The following is a 27,665-nucleotide window of genomic DNA, read 5'->3' on the forward strand; positions in this document are numbered from 1 at the left end:
ACTCTCTCACTCTCTCACACTCACTCTCTCACACTCACTCTCTAACACTCACTCTCTCACACTCACTATCTCACACTCACTCTCTAACACTCACTCTCTCACACTCACACACCCACTCTCTCACACCCACTCTCTCACACCCACTCTCTCACACCCACTCTCTCACACTCACACTCACTCTCTAACACTCACTCTCTCACACTCACTCTCTAACACTCACTCTCTCACACTCACTCTCTCACACTCACTCTCTCACACCCACTCTCTCACACCCACTCTCTCACACCCACTCTCTCACACTCACACTCACTCTCTAACACTCACTCTCTCACACTCACTCTCTAACACTCACTCTCTCACACTCACTCTCTCACACCCACTCTCTCACACCCACTCTCTTACACTCACACTCACTCTCTAACACTCACTCTCTCACACTCACTCTCTCACACTCACTCTCTCACACTCACTCTCTCACACTCACTCTCTCACACTCACTCACTCTCTCACACTCACTCACTCTCTAACACTCACTCTCTAACACTCACTCTCTCACTCTCTCACACTCACTCTCTCACACTCACTCTCTCACACTCACTCTCTCACACTCACTCTCAGAATCTAAGGCTTTATATTGTAGATGAGTGTTGTCTTTGAAAGAGACATGGTGTCTATCACCAGACCACTGAAGAACCAGACGGCAAATATCTCCCCTAGGGAGGTCTGCTGTCAAGATGTTCCACTATGTTGTATATTACTGATATGCAGAGTGTACACACACACACACACACACACACACGCTCACACCCACCCACACACACACACACCTCTTCGTCTCGTGTTCTCAATGAAGCCATATTTGGGCGAGCTGATCATCCACACCAGCAGGTCCTTCTTGGGTGTGTCCAGATCTGATACAATGATGTGATTGGTTGACAGCTGGACTCTTCCTCCTTCCTGGACCTAGATATACATAAAATAGAAAGGTGCAGAAGATCTCAGTATGCAGATACAGCATTGGAGAACACTTCTAGGACAACTGGGATGAAATCAAGGACAAACTAGAATGATCCAAACACACCAAGACAGTCGTGAAGACAAAGCCTATTCCCCTTCAGGAGACTAAAAAGATTTGTGTCCTGAGATCCTCAAAAGGTTCTACAGCTGCACCATCGAGAGCATCCTGACCGGTTGCATCACTGCCTGGTACAGAGGGTAGTGCATACGGCCCAGTACATCACTGGGGCAAAGCTTCCTGCCATCCAGGACCTATATAAGAGGCGGTGTCAGAGGAAGACCCTAAAAATTGTCAAAGACCCCAGCCACCCCAGTCATAGACCGTTCTCTCTACTACCACATGGCAAGCGGTACCAGAGTGCCAAGTCTAGGACAAAAAGGCTTCTCAACAGTTTTTACCCCCAAGCCATAAGACTCCTGAACAGGTAATCAAATGGCTACACGGACTATTTGCATTGTGTCCCACCACCCGCTAACCCCTCTTTTACGCTACTGCTACTCTCTGTTCATCATATATGCATAGTCACATAGACTGTTCTGTCTACCACCGCATGGCAAACAGAGTGCCAAGTCTAGGACAAAAAGGCTCCTCAACAGTTTTTACCCCCAAGCCATAAGACTCCTGAACAGGTAATCAAATGGCTACACGGACTATCTGCATTGTGTCCCACCACTCGCCAACCCCTCTTTTACGCTACTGCTACTCTCTGTTCATCATATATGCATAGTCAATTTAACGATACCTACATGTTAATACTGCCTCAATCAGCCTGACTAACCGGTGTCTGTATGTAGCCTCGCTACTTTATAGCCTCGCTACTGTTAGTTTCAAATGTCTTTTTACTGTTGCTTTATTTCTTTACAGCCTCCAGTGGTCACTGTCCGCAGTGGCATCAAGGTACACACACACACACACACACACACACACACACACACACACACACACACACACACACACACACACACACACACACACACACACACACACACACACACACACACACACACACACACACACACTTTTTGCACTATTGGTTAAGTAAGCATTTCACTGTTGTATTCGGCGCACTTGACAAATAATTTGATTTGATATTACCCTACTGATCTTTATAGTTAGGATTGTGAAAGGTAACTCTGATCACAGATCAGTCACTAAGATCTTTACAGGGAGTATTGTGGAAGGAAGCTCTGATCACAGATCAGTCACTAAGATCTTTACAGGGAGGATTGTGGAAGGTAACTCTGATCACAGATCAGTCACTAAGATCTTTACAGGGAGGATTGTGGAAGGAAGCTCTGATCACAGATCAGTCACTAAGATCTTTACAGGGAGGATTGTGGAAGGTAGCTCAAGTCAGTTAAGAACAAATTCTTATTTTCAATGACGGCCTGGGAACAGTGGGTTAACTGCCTGTTCAGGGGCAGAACGACAGATTTGTACCTTGTCAGCTTGGGGGTTTGAACTTGCAACCTTCCGGTTACTAGTCCAACACTCTAACCACTAGGCTACCCTGCCGCCCTAGAGCAGCGGTCTAAGGCACTGCATCTCAGTGCTAGAGGCGTCACTACAGACCCTGGTTCGATTCCAGGCTGTATCACAACCGGTCGTGATTGGGAGTCCCATAAGGCGGCACTGCCCAGCGTCATCCAGGTTAGGGTTTGGCCGGGGTAGGCCGTCATTGTAAATAAGAATTTGTTCTTAACTGACTTACCTAGTTAAATAAAGGTTAAATAAATCAAATGATATATCATAATAAGGCCAGAGGGGGTGTGGTATATGACCAATATATCACGGCTAAGAGCTGTTCTACTCACGACGCAACGCGGAGTGCCTGGATACAGCCCTTTAGCCGTGATATATTGGTCATATACCACAAACCCCCGAGGTGCCTTATTGCTATTATAAACTGATTACCAACATAAATAGAGCAGGACAAATGACGGGTATGACAAAACATATACCACGGCTTTCAGCCAATCTGTAACGACGTTATTCGTTTGTCGAAAGAGAGTCGGACCGAAATGCAGCGTGTTGGTTACTCATGTTCTTTAATGAAACAAATAACGGAACTATACATGAAATAACTAATAAATACAAAACAACAAAACGGAACGTGAAACCTATTACAGCCTGACTGGTGAACACTAACACAGAGACAGGAACAATCACCCACGAAATACAAAGCGAAACCCAGGCTACCTAAATACGGTTCCCAATCAGAGACAACGAGAATCACCTGACTCTGATTGAGAACCGCCTCAGGCAGCCAAACCTATGTAACACCCCTACTCAGCCGCAATCCCAATAACTAAAAAACCCCACTAAGAATACAACAAACAATAAACCCATGTCACACCCTGGCCTGACTAACTAATTAACTAAAACACAAAATACTAAGACCAAGGCGTGACACAATCAGAATTCAGGGCTCGTACCACCCAGTTTTATAATGTATAATATAGACCACGTTCCATAGAATTAGAGTGACTAGAACAGACATAGAATTACAGTGACTAGAACAGACATAGAATTACAGTGACTAGAACAGACACCCTCCATTCCAATATCAATCTCCAATGTCAGAGGTTCTATTTCTGTTCTACTCATTTCTGTTGCATTGATTGACCCTGACTCCTTCACATCACAGTGAACATCACAGTGAACACACACACACACACACACACACACACACACACACACACACACAGCGTTACACACTGGTCCACTGAGCGTTGCATCAGCTGTGTTGCTTGGTGTTGCTTCATATGTTGCAAACAGTATCTCTTTGTTCTGTTCCCTAGCAACTGTCCAAACAAGCTGAGCAGTGTGTGTGAGTGTGTGTTTGTATGTGTGTGTGTGTGTGTGCACGTGTGTGTGTATGTGTGCATGTGTGTTCGTGTGTGTTCGCGTGTGCGTGCGTGTGTGTGCGTGCGTGTGTGTTCGTGTGTGTGCGCGTGTGTGTGCGTGTGTTCATGTGTGTTCGTGTGTGTGTGTGTGTTCGTGCGTGTGTGTGTGTGTTCGTGTGTGTTCGTGTGTGCGTGCGTGTGTGTGTTCGTGTGTGCGTGCGTGTGTGTGTGTTCATGTGTGTTCGTGTGTGTGTGTGTGTTCGTGTGTGCGTGCGTGTGTGTGTTCGTGTGTGTTCGTGCGTGTGTTCGTGTGTGTTCGTGTGTGCGTGCGTGTGTGTGTGTGTACCTTGATGCCACTGCGGACAGTGACCACTGGAGGCTGTCTCTTCATGGAGGTGATGGTGATGGTACACATCTGGTTGTCAAGGCGATTGTTCTCACCGTCGTAAACAATGAAATGGAAGATGTCCGTCACCGGCTGACTTCCTATCTCAAAGGAAGTGATGTAGCTTGTATGACAGGAAGGAAATGTGAGCTTTAGTGAAGTTCATCCCAAAACACAGTCTTCAAGGAAAACAAAACAACAACATTTTATACCCAAAACCAGCGCATAGCATCGTCTCAAAATAATCCCTTGTTTACTATTAACAACAACAACAACAACAACGATGTGACATATTGAAAGACATAACATGCTACAGGTTTACTGTAATGTATCTACACATTAGATGGGCTAATACATGCTTGTAACAAGTCAGAAATCATTATTGCTTTCGATTGCTTTTAAGAAAAGTGTCACCCATCGTTCACTTTCATGAACGACGGGCTACAGATTAGTGGTGGAAGAGCCGAGATTCTCCTAACACTAATAAAACGCGTTATACATGCAGATCTATATATCTCTATATCTGATCTATAGCTCTATATCTGATCTATAGCTCTATGTCTGATCTATATCTCTATATCTGATCTATATATCTCTATATCTGATCTATAGCTCTATATCTGATCTATAGCTCTATATCTGATCTATAGCTCTATGTCTGATCTATATCTCTATATCTGATCTTTATCTGATCTAGATCTCTATATCTGATCTATAGCTCTATATCTGATCTTTATCTCTATATCTGATCTTTATCTGATCTAGATCTCTATGTCTGATCTAGATCTCTATATCTGATCTTTATCTCTATATCTGATCTTTATCTGATCTAGATCTCTATATCTGATCTATAGCTCTATATCTGATCTTTATCTCTATATCTGATCTTTATCTGATCTAGATCTCTATGTCTGATCTATATCTGATCTAGATCTCTATGTCTGATCTATATCTCTATATTTGATCTATAGCTCTATATCTGATCTTAGTCTGATCTAGATCTCTATATCTGATCTATGTCTGATCTATATCTCTATATCTGATCTATGTCTGATCTATATCTCTATATCTGATCTATATCTGATCTGTAACTGATCCATAACTGATCTATATCTCTATATCTGATCTATATCTCTATATCTGATCTTTATATGATCTAGATATCTATATCTGATTTATATCTGATCTATATCTGATCTACGTCTCTATATCTGATCTATAACTGATCTATATGTCTATATCTGGAGAACGGATCTGAACACATGTAACATCCTCTAACTCTCGCAGTGCAACACCGATATGAAGACTAATGGTGTATATAAAGCCCTTTAAAAACTAGCGAAAAGTACCTGAATAATATATAACATTTTGCTAATTCTCATTAACACAGAAAGGCAGTCTGGTAAGTTTAACAAAAACAAGTAATTTAAACCCACAGCCCCAGAGATGTTTGCTATAATATTAGCCTAGTGTGCTAATTAGCATCAAGGCTAATCAGAGGCACATTATGGGGATAAAGTCCCGAGGCCTAATTTTGGTTTTCATTTTGATGCCTGGTTTTCATTGTGTGTGTGTGTGTGTGTGTGTGTGTGTGTGTGTGTGTGTGTGTGTGTGTGTGTGTGTGTGTGTGTGTGTGTGTGTGTGTGTGTGTGTGTGTGTGTGTGTGTGTGTGTGTGTGTGTGTGTGTCTCTTGCAGGTGGTTGATATTTAATGTTCGCTAATTAGACATGCTAATTGAGCTAAGCTGTTTGTGCTTTCCCATATCGTCGCTACAACACACTAAATCTTTTTCTACCATTTCTATTGTATAGTAGGAGTGACAGGGGATAGAAGCCATTACTTTTACAGAAACCTTTCGACTAAGTCGTTGCCTAAATGAGAATTGCTCTCAATTAAATAACCTGGACCGAAAAAATAAAATCAAAATGATTTTGAGATAAATATCTACACGGCAGAACAAATTGTCTTAATAATTAATAATAATTACTTCAATAATAACAAAGGAGCTGGTAGGAATGGATACCAGAATGTGAAGTGGACAGCAGAATTAACTTTCAACCTGTCCAGTTCTTTACAGATCAGTACAGGTAAAGTAGAAGCAAACAAGGAGAGGAAGCTACTTTAGATTACTTTCTCCATGGTGAAAGAGGAGTACTCTGTCATCCTCTCTCTTTCTCAACCTGCCTCTCTCTCTCTACCTGCCTCTCTCTCTCTACCTGCCTCTCTCGCTCTCTCTCTACCTGCCTCTCTCTCTCTACCTGCCTCTCTCGCTCTCTCTCTGCCTCTATCAGTGGTGGGCCGTCAGGGCCAGCAAGGCCTTCTCTGCATCATCAGAATATAATTTTTTTTAAATATATTTTCCCACAAATATGTATTAAATTGTTCCCCAGAGTAAGAGTTACACTCTTCATTTCATAGCGTTCCTCTTGGTTGCACTGCTTCCAGCCCCAGGTTGAGATTTGAAGGGCTAGTCTTTATGTTAGATATTTTATCCAATCATATTCAGCCATCTTTTGTTGCCAGGGGTCTAAAATCTGCCCTCAGGCCTTCAGAATCAACAGTGCAGGCGCTTGTAGCCTAAAGTGAATGGAAATTAAAATTTAGTGTCAACCAATCAGCTTTAGAGTTGGATATTGTACGCCTGCTGGCTGGCTCCAGTGTTACACGGGAGCCAGCTAGCAGGCGTAGTGCCTGCATGTCTTTTGATTGGATTACCAATATTGAGAGGCAGGTCCAAAATGGGCAGGTCTCAGAAGTAGGAAACTGAAATTGATCAACAAATTAATTTGCGTACTACTAAACTGTTTTTTCAACCCACAATGGCGGAAGGAGAAGATATCGATTTGGTCGAGGATATAATTAAAACGCAATTCTCAAGACAAACTTTTCAAGAAAAGTTAGACATTGTCAGGAGAGGTAGACGCCGATGCTACAAAGCCTGTCACAGGCGGGAAAGGCGTTCGTTCGCCACTTTCAATTATGGGCGCTATTAATGACTCACAGGCTCCGAGAAGCACTGCAAACTGTACTGCTGGGAATGCCTATTATTTGCAAGTGATCGTGTTTGGAGCCACACTGGCTTTGCAAACCTGAGTTGTCTAACCAAGGCAGCAACGAGACACCAAAGTACGGCTGGGCACTTACAAACAATGGTGCTTTTGAAAACCTTTGGGGACACCCGAGTGGATCTACAGCTCAACGAACAAGCGCGCAGGGCAACGAAGCTGCACAATGAAAAGGTATTGTACTCTTCCCCTGCAATTCTCTGAATAAAAATGTGAATTTCAAGGTGACGCAACGCCTGGTTATACTGCGTTTCTGTCTAAATGTATAGTGTCTAGAGCCATGGCATCATAATGATGGTAATAAGAGGTGGATTAATTCGGGTGGGACTGTGTAGGACTTCACTGAAGGCCCAGGCCCCAGAACCACGGCACGCTACTGCTCTCTATCTGCCTCTCTCTCTGCCTCTCTCTATCTGCCTCTCTCTCTCTCTCTCTGCCTCTCTATCTGCCTCTCTCTCTCTGCCTCTCTGCCTCTCTGTCTCTGCCTCTCTCTCTCTCTGCCTCTCTCTCTCTGCCTCTCTCTCTCTGCCTCTCTCTCTCTCTGCCCCTCTCTCTCTCTCTGCCTCTCTCTCTCTCTCTCTCTGCCTCTCTCTCTCTCTCTGCCTCTCTCTCTCTCTGCCTCTCTCTCTCTCTCTACCTCTCTCTCTCTCTGCCTCTCTCTCTCTGCCTCTCTCTCTCTCTGCCTCTCTCTCTCTCTGCCTCTCTCTCTCTGCCTCTCTCTCTCTGCCTCTCTCTCTCTGCCTCCTCTCTCTCTGCCTCTCTCTCTGCCTCTCTCTCTCTGCCTCTCCATCTCTGCCTCTCCATCTCTGCCTCTCTCTACCTGCCTCTCTCTCTCTCTGCCTCTCGCTCTGCCTCTCTCTCTCGCTCTGCCTCTCTCTCTCTCTGCCTCTCTCTCTCTCTGCCTCTCTCTCTCTGCCTCTCTCTCTCTCTGCCTCTCTCTCTCTGCCTCTCCATCTCTGCCTCTCCATCTCTGCCTCTCTCTCGCTCTGCCTCTCTCTCGCTCTGCCTCTCTCTCGCTCTGCCTCTCTCTCTCTGCCTCTCTCTCTCTCTGCCTCTCTCTCTGCCTCTCTTTCTCTCTCTGCCTCTCTCTCTCTCTGCCTCTCTCTCTCTGCCTCTCTCTCTCTCTGCCTCTCTCTCTGCCTCTCTCTCTGCCTCTCTCTCCCTCTCTGCCTCTCTCTCCCTCTCTGCCTCTCCATCTCTGCCTCTCTCTACCTGCCTCTCTCTCTCTCTGCCTCTCTCTCTCTGCCTCTCTCTCTCTGCCTCTCTCTCTCTGCCTCTCTCTCCCTCTCTGCCTCTCTCTCCCTCTCTGCCTCTCTCTCTCTCTCTGCCTCTCTCTCTCTCTCTGCCTCTCTCTCTCTCTCTGCCTCTCTCTCTATGCCTCTCTCTCTACCTGCCTCTCTCTCTCTGCCTCTCTCTCTCTCTGCCTCTCTCTCTGCCTCTCTTTCTCTCTCTGCCTCTCTCTCTCTGCCTCTCTCTCTCTCTGCCTCTCTCTCTGCCTCTCTCTCTGCCTCTCTCTCCCTCTCTGCCTCTCTCTCCCTCTCTGCCTCTCCATCTCTGCCTCTCTCTACCTGCCTCTCTCTCTCTCTGCCTCTCTCTCTCTGCCTCTCTCTCTCTCTGCCTCTCTCTCTCTGCCTCTCTCTCCCTCTCTGCCTCTCTCTCCCTCTCTGCCTCTCTCTCTCTCTCTGCCTCTCTCTCTCTCTCTGCCTCTCTCTCTCTCTCTGCCTCTCTCTCTATGCCTCTCTCTCTACCTGCCTCTCTCTCTCTGCCTCTCTCTCTCTGCCTCTCTCTCTCTGCCTCTCTCTCTCTCTCTCTCTCTGCCTCTCTCAATTCAACTAAATTCAATGGTTTTACTGTCATGGGAAACATATGTTTACATTGCCAAAGCAAGTGAAACAGATAATAAACAAAGTTGAAATAATCCGAAAAAGTGAAGAATCGAGACGTTTCAAATATCATATTATGTATTTGCTCTTTCTGTCTGTGTTTAATGGAACTGGCTCTACCTGATCCTGTGTTTGTTGATGTCGTCCAAGGTGAAAGAGGAGTACTCTGTCATCTCCTGGTGGTCTGAGTCTGACCCGGTCCTGGTCAGGATGCCGTACATAGGAACTGACACCAGCTGAATACGTATCTTCTCATCTGGAGAGGTGTCGCTCTGCAAAATACGACCACATATTTCATGATACAGTACCAGACAAGTTCACCTTAGGACCTATGTTACCGGACAAGTTCACCTTAGGACCTATGCTACCGGTCAAGTTCACCTTAAGACCTATGCTACCGGACAAGTTCACCTTAGGACCTATGCTACCGGACAAGTTAACCTTAGGACCTATGCTACCGGACAAGTTAACCTTAGGACCTATGCTACAGGTCAAGTTCACCTTAGGACCTATGCTACCGGTCAAGTTCACCTTAGGACCTATGCTACAGGTCAACTTCACCTTAGGACCTATGCTACCGGACAAGTTCACTTTAGGACCTATGCTACAGGTCAACTTCACCTTAGGACCTATGCTACCGGTCAAGTTCACCTTAGGACCTATGCTACCGGACAAGTTCACCTTAGGACCTATGCTACAGGACAAGTTCATCTTAGGACCTATGCTACCGGACAAGTTCACCTTAGGACCTATGCTACCGGTCAAGTTCACCTTAGGACCTATACTACCGGTCAAGTTCACCTTAGGACCTATGCTACCGGACAAGTTCACCTTAGGACCTATGCTACAGGTCAACTTCACCTTAGGACCTATGCTACCGGTCAAGTTCACCTTAGGACCTATGCTACCGGTCAAGTTCACCTTAGGACCTATGCTACCGGTCAAGTTCACCTTAGGACCTATGCTACAGGTCAAGTTTGCCTTAGGACCTATGCTACCGGTCAAGTTCACCTTAGGACCTATGCTACCGGTCAAGTTCACCTTAGGACCTATGCTACAGGTCAAGTTCACCTTAGGACCTATGCTACAGGACAAGTTCACCTTAGGACCTATGCTACCGGTCAAGTTCACCTTAGGACCTATGCTACAGGTCAATTTCACCTTAGGACCTATGCTACAGGTCAACTTCACCTTAGGACCTATGCTACCGGTCAAGTTCACCTTAGGACCTATACTACCGGACAAGTTCACCTTAGGACCTATGCTACCGGTCAAGTTCACCTTAGGACCTATGCTACCGGACAAGTTCACCTTAGGACCTATGCTACCGGTCAAAAGTTTTAGAACACCTGCTCATTCAAGGGTTTTTCTTCATGTTTATTTCCTACGTTGTAGAACAATAGTGAAGACATCAAACCTTTTTTTCAAAGCTGTCATCAAAGCAAAAGGTGGCTATTTGAAGAATTCCAGATCTCAAATATATTTTGATTTATTTAACACTTTTTTGGTTCCTACATGACTCCATATGTGTTATTTCATAGTTTTGATGTCTTCATTATTATTCTACAATGTAGAAAATAGTAAAAAAATAAATAAAAATTGAATGAGCAGGTGTTTGAAAACTTTTGACCGGTAGTGTACACTATAATTATAAAACATATAATATAATAAAATGTATGCTGATTATTATGTGAAGCTGTGGTTGAACGTACAGTATCTACAGCACTTAAACACAGCAACCAGAACCACTATAATAAAGAGGTTTAAATAAGTCAGGACCATAATGGAAGGAGCTGAACCACATTCACATCTCATGACATCATATTATAATGAGGCTGAACATGAACACAAAAACAGAAGTACCATACAGAGGGGGTCCGGGTATGGATACACATTGTGTCCTGTATGTCCTGTCTGTGTCACACACACACACACACACACACACACACACACACACACACACACACACACACACACACACACACACACACACACACACACACACACACACACACACACACACACACACACACACACACACACACACACACACACACACACACACACACACACACACACACACACACAAACACACACACACACACCTAACTCTGAGCTTCAGTCCACACACACTCAGGTGTGTTTACTAACAGTATAACCCAGGTGTGTACTAACAGTATAACCCAGGTGTGTTTACTAACCGTATAACCCAGGTGTGTTTACTAACAGAATAACCCAGGTGTGTTTACTAACAGAATAACCCAGGTGTGTTTACTAACCGTATAACCCAGTTGTGTTTACTAACAGTTTAACCCAGGTGTGTTTACTAACAGTTTAACCCAGGTGTGTTTACTAACAGTATAACCCAGGTGTGTGTACTAACAGTATAACCCAGGTGTGTTTACTAACAGTATAACCCAGGTGTGTGTACTAACAGTATAACCCAGGTGTGTACTAACAGTATAACCCAGGTGTGTGTACTAACAGTATAACCCAGGTGTGTACTAACAGTATAACCCAGGTGTGTTTACTAACCGTATAACCCAGGTGTGTTTACTGACAGTATAACCCAGGTGTGTTTACTGACAGTATAACCCAGGTGTGTTTACTGACAGTATAACCCAGGTGTGTTTACTAACCGTATAACCCAGGTGTGTTTACTAACCATATAACCCAGGTGTGTTTACTGACAGTATAACCCAGGTGTGTTTACTAACCGTATAACCCAGGTGTGTTTACTGACAGTATAACCCAGGTGTGTTTACTAACCGTATAACCCAGTTGTGTTTACTAACAGTATAACCCAGGTGTGTGTACTAACAGTATAACCCAGGTGTGTACTAACAGTATAACCCAGGTGTGTACTAACAGTATAACCCAGGTGTGTTTACTAACAGTATAACCCAGGTGTGTACTAACAGTATAACCCAGGTGTGTTTACTAACCGTATAACCCAGGTGTGTTTACTAACCGTATAACCCAGGTGTGTTTACTAACAGTATAACCCAGGTGTGTTTACTAACAGTATAACCCAGATGTATTTACTAACAATATAACCCAGGTGTGTTTACTAACCGTATAACCCAGGTGTGTGTACTAACAGTATAACCCAGGTGTGTTTACTAACCGTATAACCCAGGTGTGTGTACTGACCAGGTGTATAACCCAGGTGTGTTTACTAACAGTATAACCCAGGTGTGTTTACTAACAGTATAACCCAGGTGTGTTTACTAACCGTATAACCCAGGTGTGTTTACTAACAGTATAACCCAGGTGTGTTTACTAACAGTATAACCCAGGTGTGTTTACTAACAGTATAACCCAGGTGTGTGTACTAACCGTATAACCCAGGTGTGTTTACTAACAGTATAACCCAGGTGTGTTTACTAACCGTATAACCCAGGTGTGTTTACTAACCGTATAACCCAGGTGTGTTTACTGACAGTATAACCCAGTTGTGTACTAACAGTATAACCCAGGTGTGTTTACTAACCGTATAACCCAGGTGTGTTTACTAACCGTATAACCCAGGTGTGTTTACTGACAGTATAACCCAGGTGTGTTTACTAACCGTATAACCCAGGTGTGTTTACTAACAGTATAACCCAGGTGTGTTTACTAACCGTATAACCCAGGTGTGTTTACTGACAGTATAACCCAGGTGTGTTTACTGACAGTATAACCCAGGTGTGTTTACTGACAGTATAACCCAGGTGTGTTTACTGACAGTATAACCCAGGTGTGTTTACTAACCGTATAACCCAGGTGTGTTTACTAACCATATAACCCAGGTGTGTTTACTGACAGTATAACCCAGGTGTGTTTACTAACCGTATAACCCAGGTGTGTTTACTGACAGTATAACCCAGGTGTGTTTACTAACCGTATAACCCAGTTGTGTTTACTAACAGTATAACCCAGGTGTGTGTACTAACAGTATAACCCAGGTGTGTACTAACAGTATAACCCAGGTGTGTACTAACAGTATAACCCAGGTGTGTTTACTAACAGTATAACCCAGGTGTGTACTAACAGTATAACCCAGGTGTGTTTACTAACCGTATAACCCAGGTGTGTTTACTAACCGTATAACCCAGGTGTGTTTACTAACAGTATAACCCAGGTGTGTTTACTAACAGTATAACCCAGATGTATTTACTAACAATATAACCCAGGTGTGTTTACTAACCGTATAACCCAGGTGTGTGTACTAACAGTATAACCCAGGTGTGTACTAACAGTATAACCCAGGTGTGTTTACTAACATTATAACCCAGGTGTGTACTAACAGTATAACCCAGGTGTGTTTACTAACAGTATAACCCAGGTGTGTTTACTAACCGTATAACCCAGGTGTGTTTACTAACAGTATAACCCAGGTGTGTACTAACAGTATAACCCAGGTGTGTTTACTAACAGTATAACCCAGGTGTGTTTACTAACCGTATAACCCAGGTGTGTTTACTAACAGTATAACCCAGGTGTGTACTAACAGTATAACCCAGGTGTGTACTAACAGTATAACCCAGGTGTGTTTACTAACCGTATAACCCAGGTGTGTTTACTAACAGTATAACCCAGGTGTGTTTACTAACAGTTTAACCCAGGTGTGTTTACTAACAGTATAACCCAGGTGTGTTTACTAACCGTATAACCCAGGTGTGTTTACTAACAGCATAACCCAGGTGTGTGTACTAACCGTATAACCCAGGTGTGTTTACTAACCGTATAACCCAGGTGTGTTTACTGACCGTATAACCCAGGTGTGTGTACTAACCGTATAACCCAGGTGTGTTTACTAACCGTATAACCCAGGTGTGTTTACTAACCGTATAACCCAGGTGTGTTTACTGACCGTATAACCCAGGTGTGTGTACTAACCGTATAACCCAGGTGTGTTTACTAACCGTATAACCCAGGTGTGTTTACTAACCGTATAACCCAGGTGTGTGTACTAACCGTATAACCCAGGTGTGTTTACTGACCGTATAACCCAGGTGTATTTACTAACCGTATAACCCAGGTGTGTTTACTGACCGTATAACCCAGGTGTGTTTACTAACCGTATAACCCAGGTGTGTTTACTAACCGTATAACCCAGGTGTGTTTACTGACCAGGTGTATAACCCAGGTGTGTACTAACAGTATAATCCAGGTGTGTTTACTAACAGTATAACCCAGGTGTGTTTACTAACCGTATAACCCAGGTGTGTTTACTGACCAGGTGTATAACCCAGGTGTGTTTACTAACAGTATAACCCAGGTGTGTTTACTAACCGTATAACCCAGGTGTGTTTACTAACCGTATAACCCAGGTGTGTTTACTAACAGTATAACCCAGTTGTGTTTACTAACAGTATAACCCAGGTGTGTTTACTAACCGTATAACCCAGGTGTGTTTACTGACCAGGTGTATAACCCAGGTGTGTTTACTAACAGTATAACCCAGGTGTGTTTACTAACCGTATAACCCAGGTGTGTGTACTGACCAGGTGTATAACCCAGGTGTGTTTACTAACAGTATAACCCAGGTGTGTTTACTAACCGTATAACCCAGGTGTGTGTACTAACAGTATAACCCAGGTGTGTTTACTGACCAGGTGTATAACCCAGGTGTGTTTACTAATAGTATAACCCAGGTGTGTTTACTAACCGTATAACCCAGGTGTGTGTACTAACAGTATAACCCAGTTGTGTTTACTAACCGTATAACCCAGGTGTGTTTACTAACAGTATAACCCAGGTGTGTTTACTAACAGTATAACCCAGGTGTGTGTACTAACCGTATAACCCAGGTGTGTTTACTAACAGTATAACCCAGGTGTGTTTACGAACAGTATAACCCAGGTGTGTGTACTAACAGTATAACCCAGGTGTGTGTACTAACAGTATAACCCAGGTGTGTTTACTAACAGTATAACCCAGTTGTGTTTACTAACAGTATAACCCAGGTGTGTTTACTAACAGTATAACCCAGTTGTGTTTACTAACCGTATAACCCAGGTGTGTGTACTAACAGTATAACCCAGGTGTGTTTACTAACAGTATAACCCAGGTGTGTACTAACAGTATAACCCAGGTGTGTTTACTAACAGTATAACCCAGGTGTGTTTACTAACAGTATAACCCAGGTGTGTTTACTAACAGTATAACCCAGGTGTGTTTACTAACAGTATAACCCAGGTGTGTTTACTAACAGTATAACCCAGGTGTGTGTACTAACAGTATAACCCAGGTGTGTTTACTAACAGTATAACCCAGGTGTGTTTACTAACAGTATAACCCAGGTGTGTTTACTAACAGTATAACCCAGGTGTGTTTACTAACAGTATAACCCAGGTGTGTGTACTAACAGTATAACCCAGGTGTGTTTACTAACAGTATAACCCAGGTGTGTACTAACAGTATAACCCAGGTGTGTTTACTAACAGTATAACCCAGGTGTGTTTACTAACCTTATAACCCAGGTGTGTTTACTAACCGTATAACCCAGGTGTGTTTACTAACCGTATAACCCAGGTGTGTTTACTGACCGTATAACCCAGGTGTGTTTACTAACCGTATAACCCAGGTGTGTTTACTAACCGTATAACCCAGGTGTGTTTACTAACCTTATAACCCAGGTGTGTGTACTAACCGTATAACCCAGGTGTGTGTACTAACCGTATAACCCAGGTGTATTTACTAACCGTATAACCCAGGTGTGTTTACTAACCAGGTGTATAACCCAGGTGTGTTTACTGACCGTATAACCCAGATGTATTTACTAACCGCATAACCCAGGTGTGTGTACTAACCGCATAACCCAGGTGTGTGTACTAACCGTATAACCCAGGTGTGTGTACTAACCGTATAACCCAGGTGTGTTTACTAACCGTATAACCCAGGTGACTGCGTCTGATGACACTACTACTTTTTTCAGGAACCTCCATGGACAGCAGGGCCTCTGGGTCTCTCCTGGGCCCGTCGCCCCCGACGCCCAACACAACCACCTGTACCACCGCCGTCGTCATGGAGAAGCCATCGGTAACGGTAAAGGTGATGGCGTCCTCGTCGGTGGACAGGCCAGAGTGTTCATACTGCAAAACGTTACGGGTCACGTCACTGAAGGAGAACGTGTCACCTAGAGGGACAAAGGAGTAGGATGATACTGTAAAATAAATAAAACTGTTATGATATTCTTAATGGTCTAGCTACCTACTGTTACTGGTCTAGCTACCTACTGTTACTGGTCTAGCTACCCTCTGGTCTAACTACCTACTGTTACTGGTCTAACTACCTACTGTTACTGGTCTAGCTACCTACTGTTACTGGTCTAGCTACCTACTGTTACTGGTCTAGCTACCTACTGTTACTGGTCTAGCTACCTACTGTTACTGGTCTAGCTACCTACTGTTACTGGTCTAGCTGCCTACTGTTACTGGTCTAGCTACCTACTGTTACTGGTCTAGCTACCTACTGTTACTGGTCTAACTACCTACTGGTCTAACTACCTACTGTTACTGGTCTAACTATCTACTGGTCTAGCTACCTACTGTTACTGGTCTAGCTACCTACTGTTACTGGTCTAGCTACCTACTGTTACTGGTCTAACTACCTACTGGTCTAACTACCTACTGTTACTGGTCTAGCTACCTACTGTTACTGGTCTAGCTACCTACTGTTACTGGTCTAGCTACCTACTGTTACTGGTCTAGCTACCTACTGTTACTGGTCTAGCTACCTACTGTTACTGGTCTAGCTACCTACTGTTACTGGTCTAGCTACCTACTGTTACTGGTCTAACTACCTACTGTTACTGGTCTAACTACCTACTGTTACTGGTCTAACTACCTACTGTTACTGGTCTAACTACCTACTGTTACTGGTCTAACTACCTACTGTTACTGGTCTAGCTACCTACTGTTACTGGTCTAGCTACCTACTGTTACTGGTCTAACTACCTACTGTTACTGGTCTAACTACCTACTGTTACTGGTCTAGCTACCTACTGTTACTGGTCTAGCTACCTACTGTTACTGGTCTAGCTACCTACTGTTACTGGTCTAGCTACCTACTGTTACTGGTCTAGCTACCTACTGTTACTGGTCTAACTACCTACTGTTACTGGTCTAGCTACCTACTGTTACTGGTCTAGCTACCTACTGTTACTGGTCTAGCTACCTACTGTTACTGGTCTAAATACCTACTGTTACTGGTCTAACTACCTACTGTTACTGGTCTAGCTACCTACTGTTACTGGTCTAGCTACCTTCTGGTCTAACTACCCACTGTTACTGGTCTAACTACCTACTGTTACTGGTCTAGCTACCTACTGTTACTGGTCTAGCTACCTACTGTTACTGGTCTAGCTGCCTACTGTTACTGGTCTAGCTACCTAATGTTACTGGTCTAACTACCTACTGTTACTGGTCTAACTACCTACTGTTACTGGTCTAGCTACCTACTGTTACTGGTCTAACTACTTACTGTTACTGGTCTAACTACCTACTGTTACTGGTCTAACTACCTACTGTTACTGGTCTAACTACCCTACTTCTATATCATTCCCTTCCACACAGTGCAGAAGTTATCTGGGGATATGTGGGAATTCAGGACATGTGCTACACGACGTCGTAAAGACATTCGGTGACACTTTGTCCTTCAGTGTGTTATTGTTCTCTTTGTCTGTGTTGACTCTGCTTCTCACCATTCATCATCTCAGTCTGTGAGTCAAACTCCATCTTGAGCAAGGTTCCATGGACCGGTCCTTCCACCAGCTGAAACTCCAACTCATCAGGAGCTGTATCTGCATCAGTTACTGCCAGCTGCTGCCCACCTACACCGTGACATTGAGGATGAAAGCCATGTTGCATACCGATGTGTTTTGTATATCAATGGTAATGCATTATCATTTAATGATACACAGACTATTTCAATTATTTGTTGTGTATTCTTTTTTTTTCTTTTTTCCCCCCCATCTAAGAACTAATTATTTTATTTACAATGACAACCCGCTGCAGCAATGTAAACGACGCGATGCCAAATGTCCTGTAGTCAAGGGTGGAAGAGGGTCGTTAAGTCTTACCTATGGGTGTTCGCCCACCCATGCTAACCTCCAGGACAGGGTCAAGGATCTGAAACACTGGAGGGTGCTGGTAGTTGGCCAACAGGTGGATGGAAAAGTCAATCTCTGGAGTGGTGTGTTCCCCGTCCGACACTGGAGCACACACACACACACACACACACACACACACACACACACACACACACACACACACACACACACACACACACACACACACACACACACACACACACACACACACACACACACACACACACACACACACACACACACACACACACACACACACACACACACACACACACACACACACACACACACACACACACACACACACACAGAGGGGTTAGACACACACCACAGACACACACACACACACACACTTCCATGGCTAATTGGTTTCCTAGGCCCCTAGAGAGTGGAGTTTTGAAGGGCACTTTAGGGACATTTTAAAAGCACTAAGTGTTGACTTACTAAAAATGTTTGAATATTAAAAATACATAATTAATTTCTCAAAGGAGTGTAATTAAAAGAACCGTAATGTATTATAAATCTTAAAAGGTGATACACATTCAGTACTGTAGCTACATTTACACTGCAGGGAACTAATTGTCACTAAATAGCAACTCAAAACAAATCTATACCATCACACCGTGTGAATGTTTTTTTTTAATGGGTTTCAGCTTGGGCTGGTGTGAACACCACTGTGATAATGTGAAAGGTGCAGAATGAGGTCATTTCAGATGGACAACATGTATCAACAGCAGGTACAGCGAATGAGAGAGCGGAAGGAAGTGAAGAGGTTAAACTCAATGCAACAAAGGAATACGTCCTGATGGACAGATGGAACAAGCCCATCAAAGAAGTTGATAAAAGAGAGAGATATTTAGGTACAGAAAGACATCAAAGAGCTCTTGAAGATCTCTCAGGTTCCTCTGAATCAACACATTACTGTTATATGGAGCCATGTGTGTCTGTGGTGTGTGTCTAACCCCTCTGTGTGTGTGTGTGTGTGTGTGTCTGCGGTGTGTGTCTGTGTGTGTGTCTGTGGTGTGTGTCTATGGTGTGTGTCTAACCCCTCTGTGTGTGTGTGTGTGTGTGTGTGTGTGTGTGTGTGTGTGTGTGTGTGTGTGTGTGTGTGTGTGTGTGTCTAACCCCTCTGTGTGTGTGTGTGTGTGTGTGTGTGTGTGTGTGTGTGTGTGTGTGTGTGTGTGTGTGTGTGTGTGTGTGTGTGTGTGTGTGTGTGTGTGTGTGTGTGTGTGTCTGTGGTGTGTGTCTAACCCCTCTGTGTGTGTGCGTGCCTGTGTACATAAGCATGTGTGTGAGGCTGTAGGTGTTGGAGATATGCGTTCAAACCGGAAAAGCACTTTGGTTGATTCTCCACCACCTATGGGACTACTTCTATGTAGGCCACTGAACCTTCTCCTAGTCCAAGTGCTGTAGTTAGTGAATGAAGGTAATGACAAAGAGCTGTATACAGGCACCTCACAGAGACTCACAGCTCAATATACAGTAGGTACAGTATCAGAGAGGACAGTAGGTACAGTATCAGAGAGGACAGTAGGTACAATATCAGAGAGGGCAGTAGGTACAGTATCAGAGAGGACAGTAGGTACAGTATCAGAGAGGACAGTAGGTACAATATCAGAGAGGGCAGTAGTTACAGTATCAGAGAGGGCAGTAGGTACAGTATCAGAGAGGACAGTAGGTACAGTATCAGAGAGGGCAGTAGGTACAGTATCAGAGAGGGCAGTAGGTACAGTATCAGAGAGGACGATAGGTACAATATCAGAGAGGGCAGTAGGTACAGTATCAGAGAGGACAGTAGGTACAATATCAGAGAGGGCAGTAGGTACAGTATCAGAGAGGGCAGTAGGTACAGTATCAGAGAGGGCAGTAGGTACAATATCAGAGAGGGCAGTAGGTACAGTATCAGAGAGGGCAGTAGGTACAGTATCAGAGAGGACGGTAGGTACAGTATCAGAGAGGGCAGTAGGTACAGTATCAGAGAGGGCAGTAGGTACAGTATCAGAGAGGACAGTAGGTACAGTATCAGAGAGGGCAGTAGGTACAGTATCAGAGAGGGCAGTAGGTACAGTATCAGAGAGGACAGTAGGTACAGTATCAGAGAGGGCAGTAGGTACAGTATCAGAGAGGACAGTAGGTACAGTATCAGAGAGGACGGTAGGTACAGTATCAGAGAGGGCAGTAGGTACAGTATCAGAGAGGGCAGTAGGTACAGTATCAGAGAGGACGGTAGGTACAGTATCAGAGAGGGCAGTAGGTACAGTATCAGAGAGGGCAGTAGGTACAGTATCAGAGAGGACAGGAGGTACAGTATCAGAGAGGACGGTAGGTACACCAAGCACCATAGAAGGGTGTTATGATAGAAAAATGGCTCACTATAAGGATTGGGAAGCAAGATTGAGAGACAGAGAAAGAGACAGAGACACAGAGACACAGAGAGAGAGAGAGAGAGAGACAGAAAGAGAGACAGAAAGAGAGACAGGGAGACAGAGAGAGCGAAAGAGACAGAGAGACACAGAGACACAGAGAGACAGAGAAAGAGAGAGAGACAGAGAAAGAGAGAGAGAGACAGGGAAAGAGAGAGAGAGACAGGGAAAGAGAGAGAGACAGAGAAAGAGAGAGAGAGACAGGGAAAGAGAGATAAATGATATATCTTCTGGATAGACCAATAAGAAGCAGAATGATTGAGGAAGAGAGGCCAGTCAAGTGGGATCAGTGAAGTGATGGAGAGGGGGATGAAATAAAGGTCTAGCGGAAAAGAGAACAATCTTGATTGATTGAGAAGAGGATGAAGACGAGAAGAGGAGGTGGAGAGGAGAAGGAGAGGAGGAAGACAGGGAGAGGAGGAGAGGCGGAGGAAGACAGGGAGAGGAAGAGAGGAGGAGGAAGACAGGGAGAGGAGGAGAGGCGGAGGAAGACAGGGAGAGGAGGAGAGGTGGAGGAAGACAGGGAGAGGAGGAGAGGAGGAGGAAGACAGGGAGAGGAGGAGAGGCGGAGGAAGACAGGGAGAGGAGGAGAGGAGGAGGAAGACAGGGAGAGGAGGAGAGGCGGAGGAAGACAGGGAGAGGAGGAGAGGCGGAGGAAGACAGGGAGAGGAGGAGAGGCGGAGGAAGACAGGGACAGGAGGAGGAGAGGAGGAAGACAGGGAGAGGAGGAGAGGAGGAGGAAGACAGGGAGAGGAAGAGAGGAGGAGGAAGACAGGGAGAGGAGGAGAGGAGGAGGAAGACAGGGAGAGGAGGAGAGGCGGAGGAAGACAGGGAGAGGAGGAGAGGAGGAGGAAGATGAGGAGAGGAAGAGAGGAGGAGGAAGACAGGGAGAGGAGGAGGAGTATGATTGCCATCCTCTAAGCCATAGAGGTAATATAATATATACCTGTGAAATAAAGATTCAGCGACTCTGGCAGACCTAGAGGGAACACAATTCGGTTACATAATACTGTTACTAAACTGCTGCTGTACCACAAACACACAGATGATCACTCTACATCAGATTTACCAGGCAGATTAGAGGTTAAATGGAAATCAAATTAAATTAAGGCAAATGATTTGTGCCAGCTTCTTCCAATTAGCAAGGTCAGGCAAATATGATATCTTCTGTCTCTGTAGATCAGGTTCCCTCAGACTCAGATTAGGGCTTTACTCTTGGAATAAATCACTTTATTTTAAGGAACATGGACTAAAACAGATTGCTTCACAGACTCTTTCAACCAGACTTTTCTAATACATTAATGAATCTATTTTCATGGGACTAGAAGGTTCTATCTACACAAAGCGTAGGTCTGAGATACTGAGCATCAACGTTTTTCACATCCCAGATCTCAGAACAGTTTAATTTCATTAAACAACATTGTGACTGAGTGTGACTGATTTACGTTTAATAATGCTGTGTTAATGGGACAGACTGGGGTCAGAGTTCAATGTAATGGGAAGAGGAGGAAGGGGGGGGGGTCTGTATGTGTGTGTCTGTGTGTGTGTTTCTGTCTGTGTGTTTCTGTGTGTGTGTGTGTGTGTATGCGTGTGTGCGTAAATTGTGTTTGTGAGTAAGGACACGCATCTGTGTGTGTGTGTGTGTGTGTGTTAATCTGTGTGTGTGTGTGTGTGTGTGTGTGTGTGTGTGTGTATCAGTGTACATGTGTGTGTGTGTGTTAATCTGTGTGTGTGTTAATCTGTGTGTGTGTGTGTGTGTTAATCTGTGTGTGTGTGTGTTAATCTGTGTGTGTGTGTGTGTTAATCTGTGTGTGTGTGTGTGTTAATCTGTGTGTGTTAATCTGTGTGTGTGTGTGTGTTAATCTGTGTGTGTGTGTGTGTGTGTGTGTGTGTTAAACTGTGTGTGTGTGTGTGTTAATCTGTGTGTGTGTGTGTGTGTATATGTGTACATGTGTGTGTGTTTGTACTCACCAGTGAAGGAGTACTGGTAGAGCTCCTGGAGGTGAGAGGGGGGCTGCGGAGGGCGGTACAGGATCCGGCCCTGGTTGACATCAGCTTGGGTGAATAAGGACACTGGGTTGTAGGGTCTGTCACGATGCTCCAAAGAACCTGGGGTCGCATAGAACTACAGGTCAGTTTATTATGGCTCTCATTAGCTACCATAGTTGGTAATAACTAGTTAGATACCATAGTTGGTAATAACTAGTTAGATACCATAGTTGGTCATACCTAGTTAGATACCATAGTTGGTAATAACTAGTTAGATACCATAGTTGGTAATAACTAGTTAGCTACCATAGTTGGTAATAACTAGTTAGATACCATAGTTGGTAATAACTAGTTAGATACCATAGTTGGTAATAACTAGTTAGATACCATAGTTGGTAATACCTAGTTAGATACCATAGTTGGTAATAACTAGTTAGATACCATAGTTGGTAATAACTAGTTAGCTACCATAGTTGGTAATAACTAGTTAGATACCATAGTTGGTAATAACTAGTTAGATACCATAGTTGGTAATACCTAGTTAGATACCATAGTTGGTAATACCTAGTTAGATACCATAGTTGGTAATAACTAGCATGTTGTCCTCCAGATCTGTGATAAAATATAATAAGCCACGGACAAGCTCAATACAGTCAGGAAGGCTCAATACAGTCAGGAAGGCTCAATACAGTCAGGAAGGCTCAATACAGTCAGGAAGGCTCAATCAAGTCAGGCAAGCTCAATCAAGGCAGGTTAGTTAATCCAAACACAGATAAATGATTTGTAATGATTTCAAATAGTATTTGAACCCAGGTCTGGTGGTCTGAGAGTAAAGCCGTTTATCTGAAATCTTCCCCTCCTGTCTGCTCCTGAGAAGATAGAAGATGGCGGTGTAGATTACCTTGTCCCTGAGGTAGGGGCTTGGTGATGTTGTAGACAAGCTTTTCACTGGGCGTCTCAGAGTCCACAAAGGACAAAGCTGTGGGTGTTAGCACGGTCACACGATCTTCCAGCGCCTGCATGGACACACACACACACACACAGACGGGCACACACAGATACACATCAGCATGCACTCAGAGATGAGCAGTAACACACACACACACTTTACCCAACACACACTCCACCCAACACACACACACACACACTCACTCTACCCAATACACACACACACACTCACTCTACCCAACACACACACACACACACTCTACCCAACACACACACACACACTCTCTACCCAACACACACACACACACTCTACCCAACACACACACACACACACTTACTCTACCCAACACACACACACACTCACTCTACCTAACACACACACACACACACACACACACACACACACACACACACACACACACACACACACACACACACACACACACACACACACACTCACTCTACCCAACACACACACACACACACACACACACACTCACTCTACCCAACATACACACACACACACACACTCACTCTACCCAACACACACACACACACACACACTCACTCTACCCAACACACACACACACACACTCACTCTACCCAACACACACACTCACTCTACCCAACACACACACACTCACTCTACCCAACACACACACACACACACACACACTCACTCTACCCATCACACACACACTCCAGCAATATCCAAACCTTGTCTCTGAGTTTTTAAGCAGATTATGTTTGCAACAAGACCATTAAGTAATGAAGTATTTACTGCAAGACGACATAAGAAATAAATTACATTTTTTTTTGTCCTAGACTAAAACCGACAGGTTTGGTTCAAATCCAATACAACACAACACAGAGTGAAACCCTCTGAATTGTCAAGTATTGTAGACTTCCACTATTGTAGATTTTCACGAGGCACTGTACATAATCTAAGACTCTGAGACAGTAGATAGTGTATTTTTGTCCGTCGTCCTGTTTTACCGTTATCTGTAGGTCGCAGGCGGGGGCCAGCTGGGGGAACCCTGGTAGTTCAGGCATCACTCCGATGGTGAAGGTCTGAGCATCACTGAGCGTGTCTGGGGACCCCTCACTAGACACCTGGAAGAGGAAGACATTTTGAATCACACTGTAATTTCAAACCTCTATCATCAGTTTTAACCACAACCAATAGTCTCTCGTGGACAGACACACATAACATAAACGGCATCGTCGCGTCTGTCAGCCGACTGTTGGAAGAGACTAAGTAACGAGGAACTGCGTTTCGATTCGCTGATTTTGCATCACTGATCATTTGGACAAATCACGATTCGAATTTCGATATTTCGGAAAAGGGGAGGGGACATTTGGTCCATAGAGTCGCCTAAAAACCTGCAGATAGTTTCCCGTTTAGGGGGGGTAGAAACCTCACAAGTCGTGTTAGTGCCCCCCCCCCCCAAAAAAACCACACACACACAGCACCTAATCTAGCATCTGACACAGTTACACTAGATTTTAGTTCTGGGGTTCTGAGATTAGCCATGACCAAGAGAAGCACTGTAACAAGTAGCTATGGTAAAGTGTAGGTCTAAACCTGTTGTTAGCTATAGTAAAGGTTAGGTCTAAACCTGTTGTTAGCTATGGTAAAGGGTAGGTCTAAACCTGTTGTTAGCTATGGTAAAGTGTAGGTCTAAACCTGTTGTTAGCTATAGTAAAGTGTAGGTCTAAACCTGCTGTTAGCTATAGTAAAGGTTAGGTCTAAACCTGCTGTTAGCTATAGTAAAGGGTAGGTCTAAACCTGTTGTTAGCTATAGTAAAGGGTAGGTCTAAACCTGTTGTTAGCTACAGTAAAGGGTAGGTCTAAACCTGTTGTTAGCTATAGTAAAGGGTAGGTCTAAACCTGCTGTTAGCTATAGTAAAGGTTAGGTCTAAACCTGTTGTTAGCTATAGTAAAGGGTAGGTCTAAACCTGTTGTTAGCTATAGTAAAGGTTAGGTCTAAACCTGTTGTTAGCTACAGTAAAGGGTAGGTCTAAACCTGTTGTTAGCTATAGTAAAGGGTAGGTCTAAACCTGTTGTTAGCTATAGTAAAGGGTAGGTCTAAACCTGTTGTTAGCTATAGTAAAGGGTAGGTCTAAACCTGTTGTTAGCTATAGTAAAGGGTAGGTCTGAACCTGTTGTGGACCTGTTGTTCATCTAGAACTAGTAAATATGTAGTCCATTGCTTATGACCATGTAAAAAACTGCTAATGAATGTATGTAGCACAGTATAGCATTATAATGATTATATAGTGAAACTAATGAACATGACAGCAGTTTTACTAAGTTTATCTGCCAAGTTATTTCATCCTGTACCCTCTAATTTTCACACCGCGGATTTGACGTGTAGCCACACATCTCAATAAAAGTGCAAATAAAGACAAAGAGTTACTGACACTATGTAATATTTAATATTTAATAGTATCTCCCAACACCCATTCCATAGAAGGTAATCTTGTCCTCCAGACGCAGATCACTTTGAATATTAATGTCAAATTAATATTTGAATATTTTATTTTTTAATTATGTCAAAAGAAACTGCTTGGAAGATGACAGTATTCGCTCACGCTGAAAATATCTGACGATCTGAGTTTTGACAGGGTCATAACTGTACTGTTATCATGATGAGACACTTCAGAAATATATTGTTTTGCTTTAACCTTAGCTGATGGTGCCAAAATGTTGAGAGAGAGAGAGCGAGACAGAGAGACAGAGAGAGAGAAAGAATGAGAAAGAATGAGAGAGAGAGAGAGAAAGAGAGAGAGAGAGAGAGAGAGAGAGAGAGAGGGACAGAGTGAGAGAGCAGAAAGAGTGGAGAGAGAGATAGAAACAGAGAGACAGAGCGAGCAAGAGAGAGACAGGTGGAGAGAGAAAACGATAAAACAAGAAAACGAGAGAAGGTTTAAATGGCTGTGATCTCTCTCTATGTTCTTGGCTGCGGATTTGCCTTGTTGTGCCAGGCTCTATGAAAGCTGTTAGCTTAACCTGGCTGCTACACAGCCATTTGTTATGGCCTAAACGCTGCTGAGCGCTGAGTCTACTTCACAAGGATAATCCCCAACGTAGCACTAATTTGTGAGTAATTTGGTTCCATTTTCACCAAAATGCAGTAAGATGAGGCAGAGCGACAGAGAGATAGAGAGAGAGAGTGACAGAGAGATAGAGAGAGACAGAGAGACAGAGAGATAGAGAGACAGAGAGACAGAGACATAGAGAGAGACAGAGAGACAGAGAGACAGAGAGACAGAGAGATAGAGAGACAGAGAGACAGAGAGATAGAGAGACAGAGAGATAGACAGAGAGAGTGACAGATAGATAGAGAGAGAGTGACAGAGAGATAGAGAGAGACAGAGAGACAGAGAGACAGAGAGACAGAGAGATAGAGAGAGAGACAGAGAGACAGAGAGACAAAGAGAGAGAGATTATTTCTCTGTGCCGTACACAGTGTCCTTAGAAAATATTCATACCTCACTTTTTACACATATTGTTGTGTTACTGGTTGAATAAAAAAATGGATTCAATGTAGATATTTTGCCACTGACCTACACACAATACTACTTAATGTCAAAGTGGAATTATGTTTTTCGACATTTTTACAAATTAATAAAACATGAAACGCTGAAATGTCTTGAGTCAATAAGTATTCAAGCCTAAAACCTAAAATTTTAAGGAGGCATTGAATATCCCCTGGAGCATAAAGTATACACACAATCACTACAAGGGTGGGACTGGATGGTGTTCAGAGATAAAGGAGGGGGGTTGAGGGGAGCTGAAGGACTGGATGGTTTTCAGAGATAGAGGAGAGGGGTTGAGGGGAGCTGAAGGGTGGGACTGGATGGTGTTCAGAGATAGAGGAGAGGGTTTGAGGGGAGCTGAAGGACTGGATGGTTTTCAGAGATAGAGGAGAGGGGTTGAGGGGAGCTAAAGGGTGGGACTGGATGGTGTTCAGAGATAGAGGAGAGGGTTTGAGGGGAGCTGAAGGA

The 27,665-nt window shown here is 44.0% G+C and overlaps 1 protein-coding gene across 1 annotated transcript in view; it reads right to left on the reverse strand.

Annotated features, from left to right (window-relative positions):
• The window catches only part of LOC135513727 (extracellular matrix organizing protein FRAS1-like), a 400,333-nt gene that overhangs the window by 85,462 nt on the left and 287,206 nt on the right, over nucleotides 1-27,665 (reverse strand). Inside the window, exons 34-43 of the mRNA XM_064936617.1 lie at nucleotides 24,651-24,767; nucleotides 23,608-23,722; nucleotides 22,689-22,826; nucleotides 21,664-21,696; nucleotides 18,265-18,396; nucleotides 17,887-18,015; nucleotides 16,073-16,320; nucleotides 9,318-9,469; nucleotides 4,211-4,373; nucleotides 828-963 (exon numbers count right to left, since the gene is read on the reverse strand). Of these exons, the coding sequence (XP_064792689.1) occupies nucleotides 828-963; nucleotides 4,211-4,373; nucleotides 9,318-9,469; nucleotides 16,073-16,320; nucleotides 17,887-18,015; nucleotides 18,265-18,396; nucleotides 21,664-21,696; nucleotides 22,689-22,826; nucleotides 23,608-23,722; nucleotides 24,651-24,767 (1,363 nt within the window). The remainder of the gene's footprint in view (nucleotides 1-827; nucleotides 964-4,210; nucleotides 4,374-9,317; nucleotides 9,470-16,072; nucleotides 16,321-17,886; nucleotides 18,016-18,264; nucleotides 18,397-21,663; nucleotides 21,697-22,688; nucleotides 22,827-23,607; nucleotides 23,723-24,650; nucleotides 24,768-27,665) is intronic.

The sequence above is a fragment of the Oncorhynchus masou genome, chromosome 25 (genome assembly GCF_036934945.1).
Source record: "Oncorhynchus masou masou isolate Uvic2021 chromosome 25, UVic_Omas_1.1, whole genome shotgun sequence".
In the NCBI taxonomy this organism is placed as follows: Eukaryota; Metazoa; Chordata; class Actinopteri; order Salmoniformes; family Salmonidae; genus Oncorhynchus; species Oncorhynchus masou.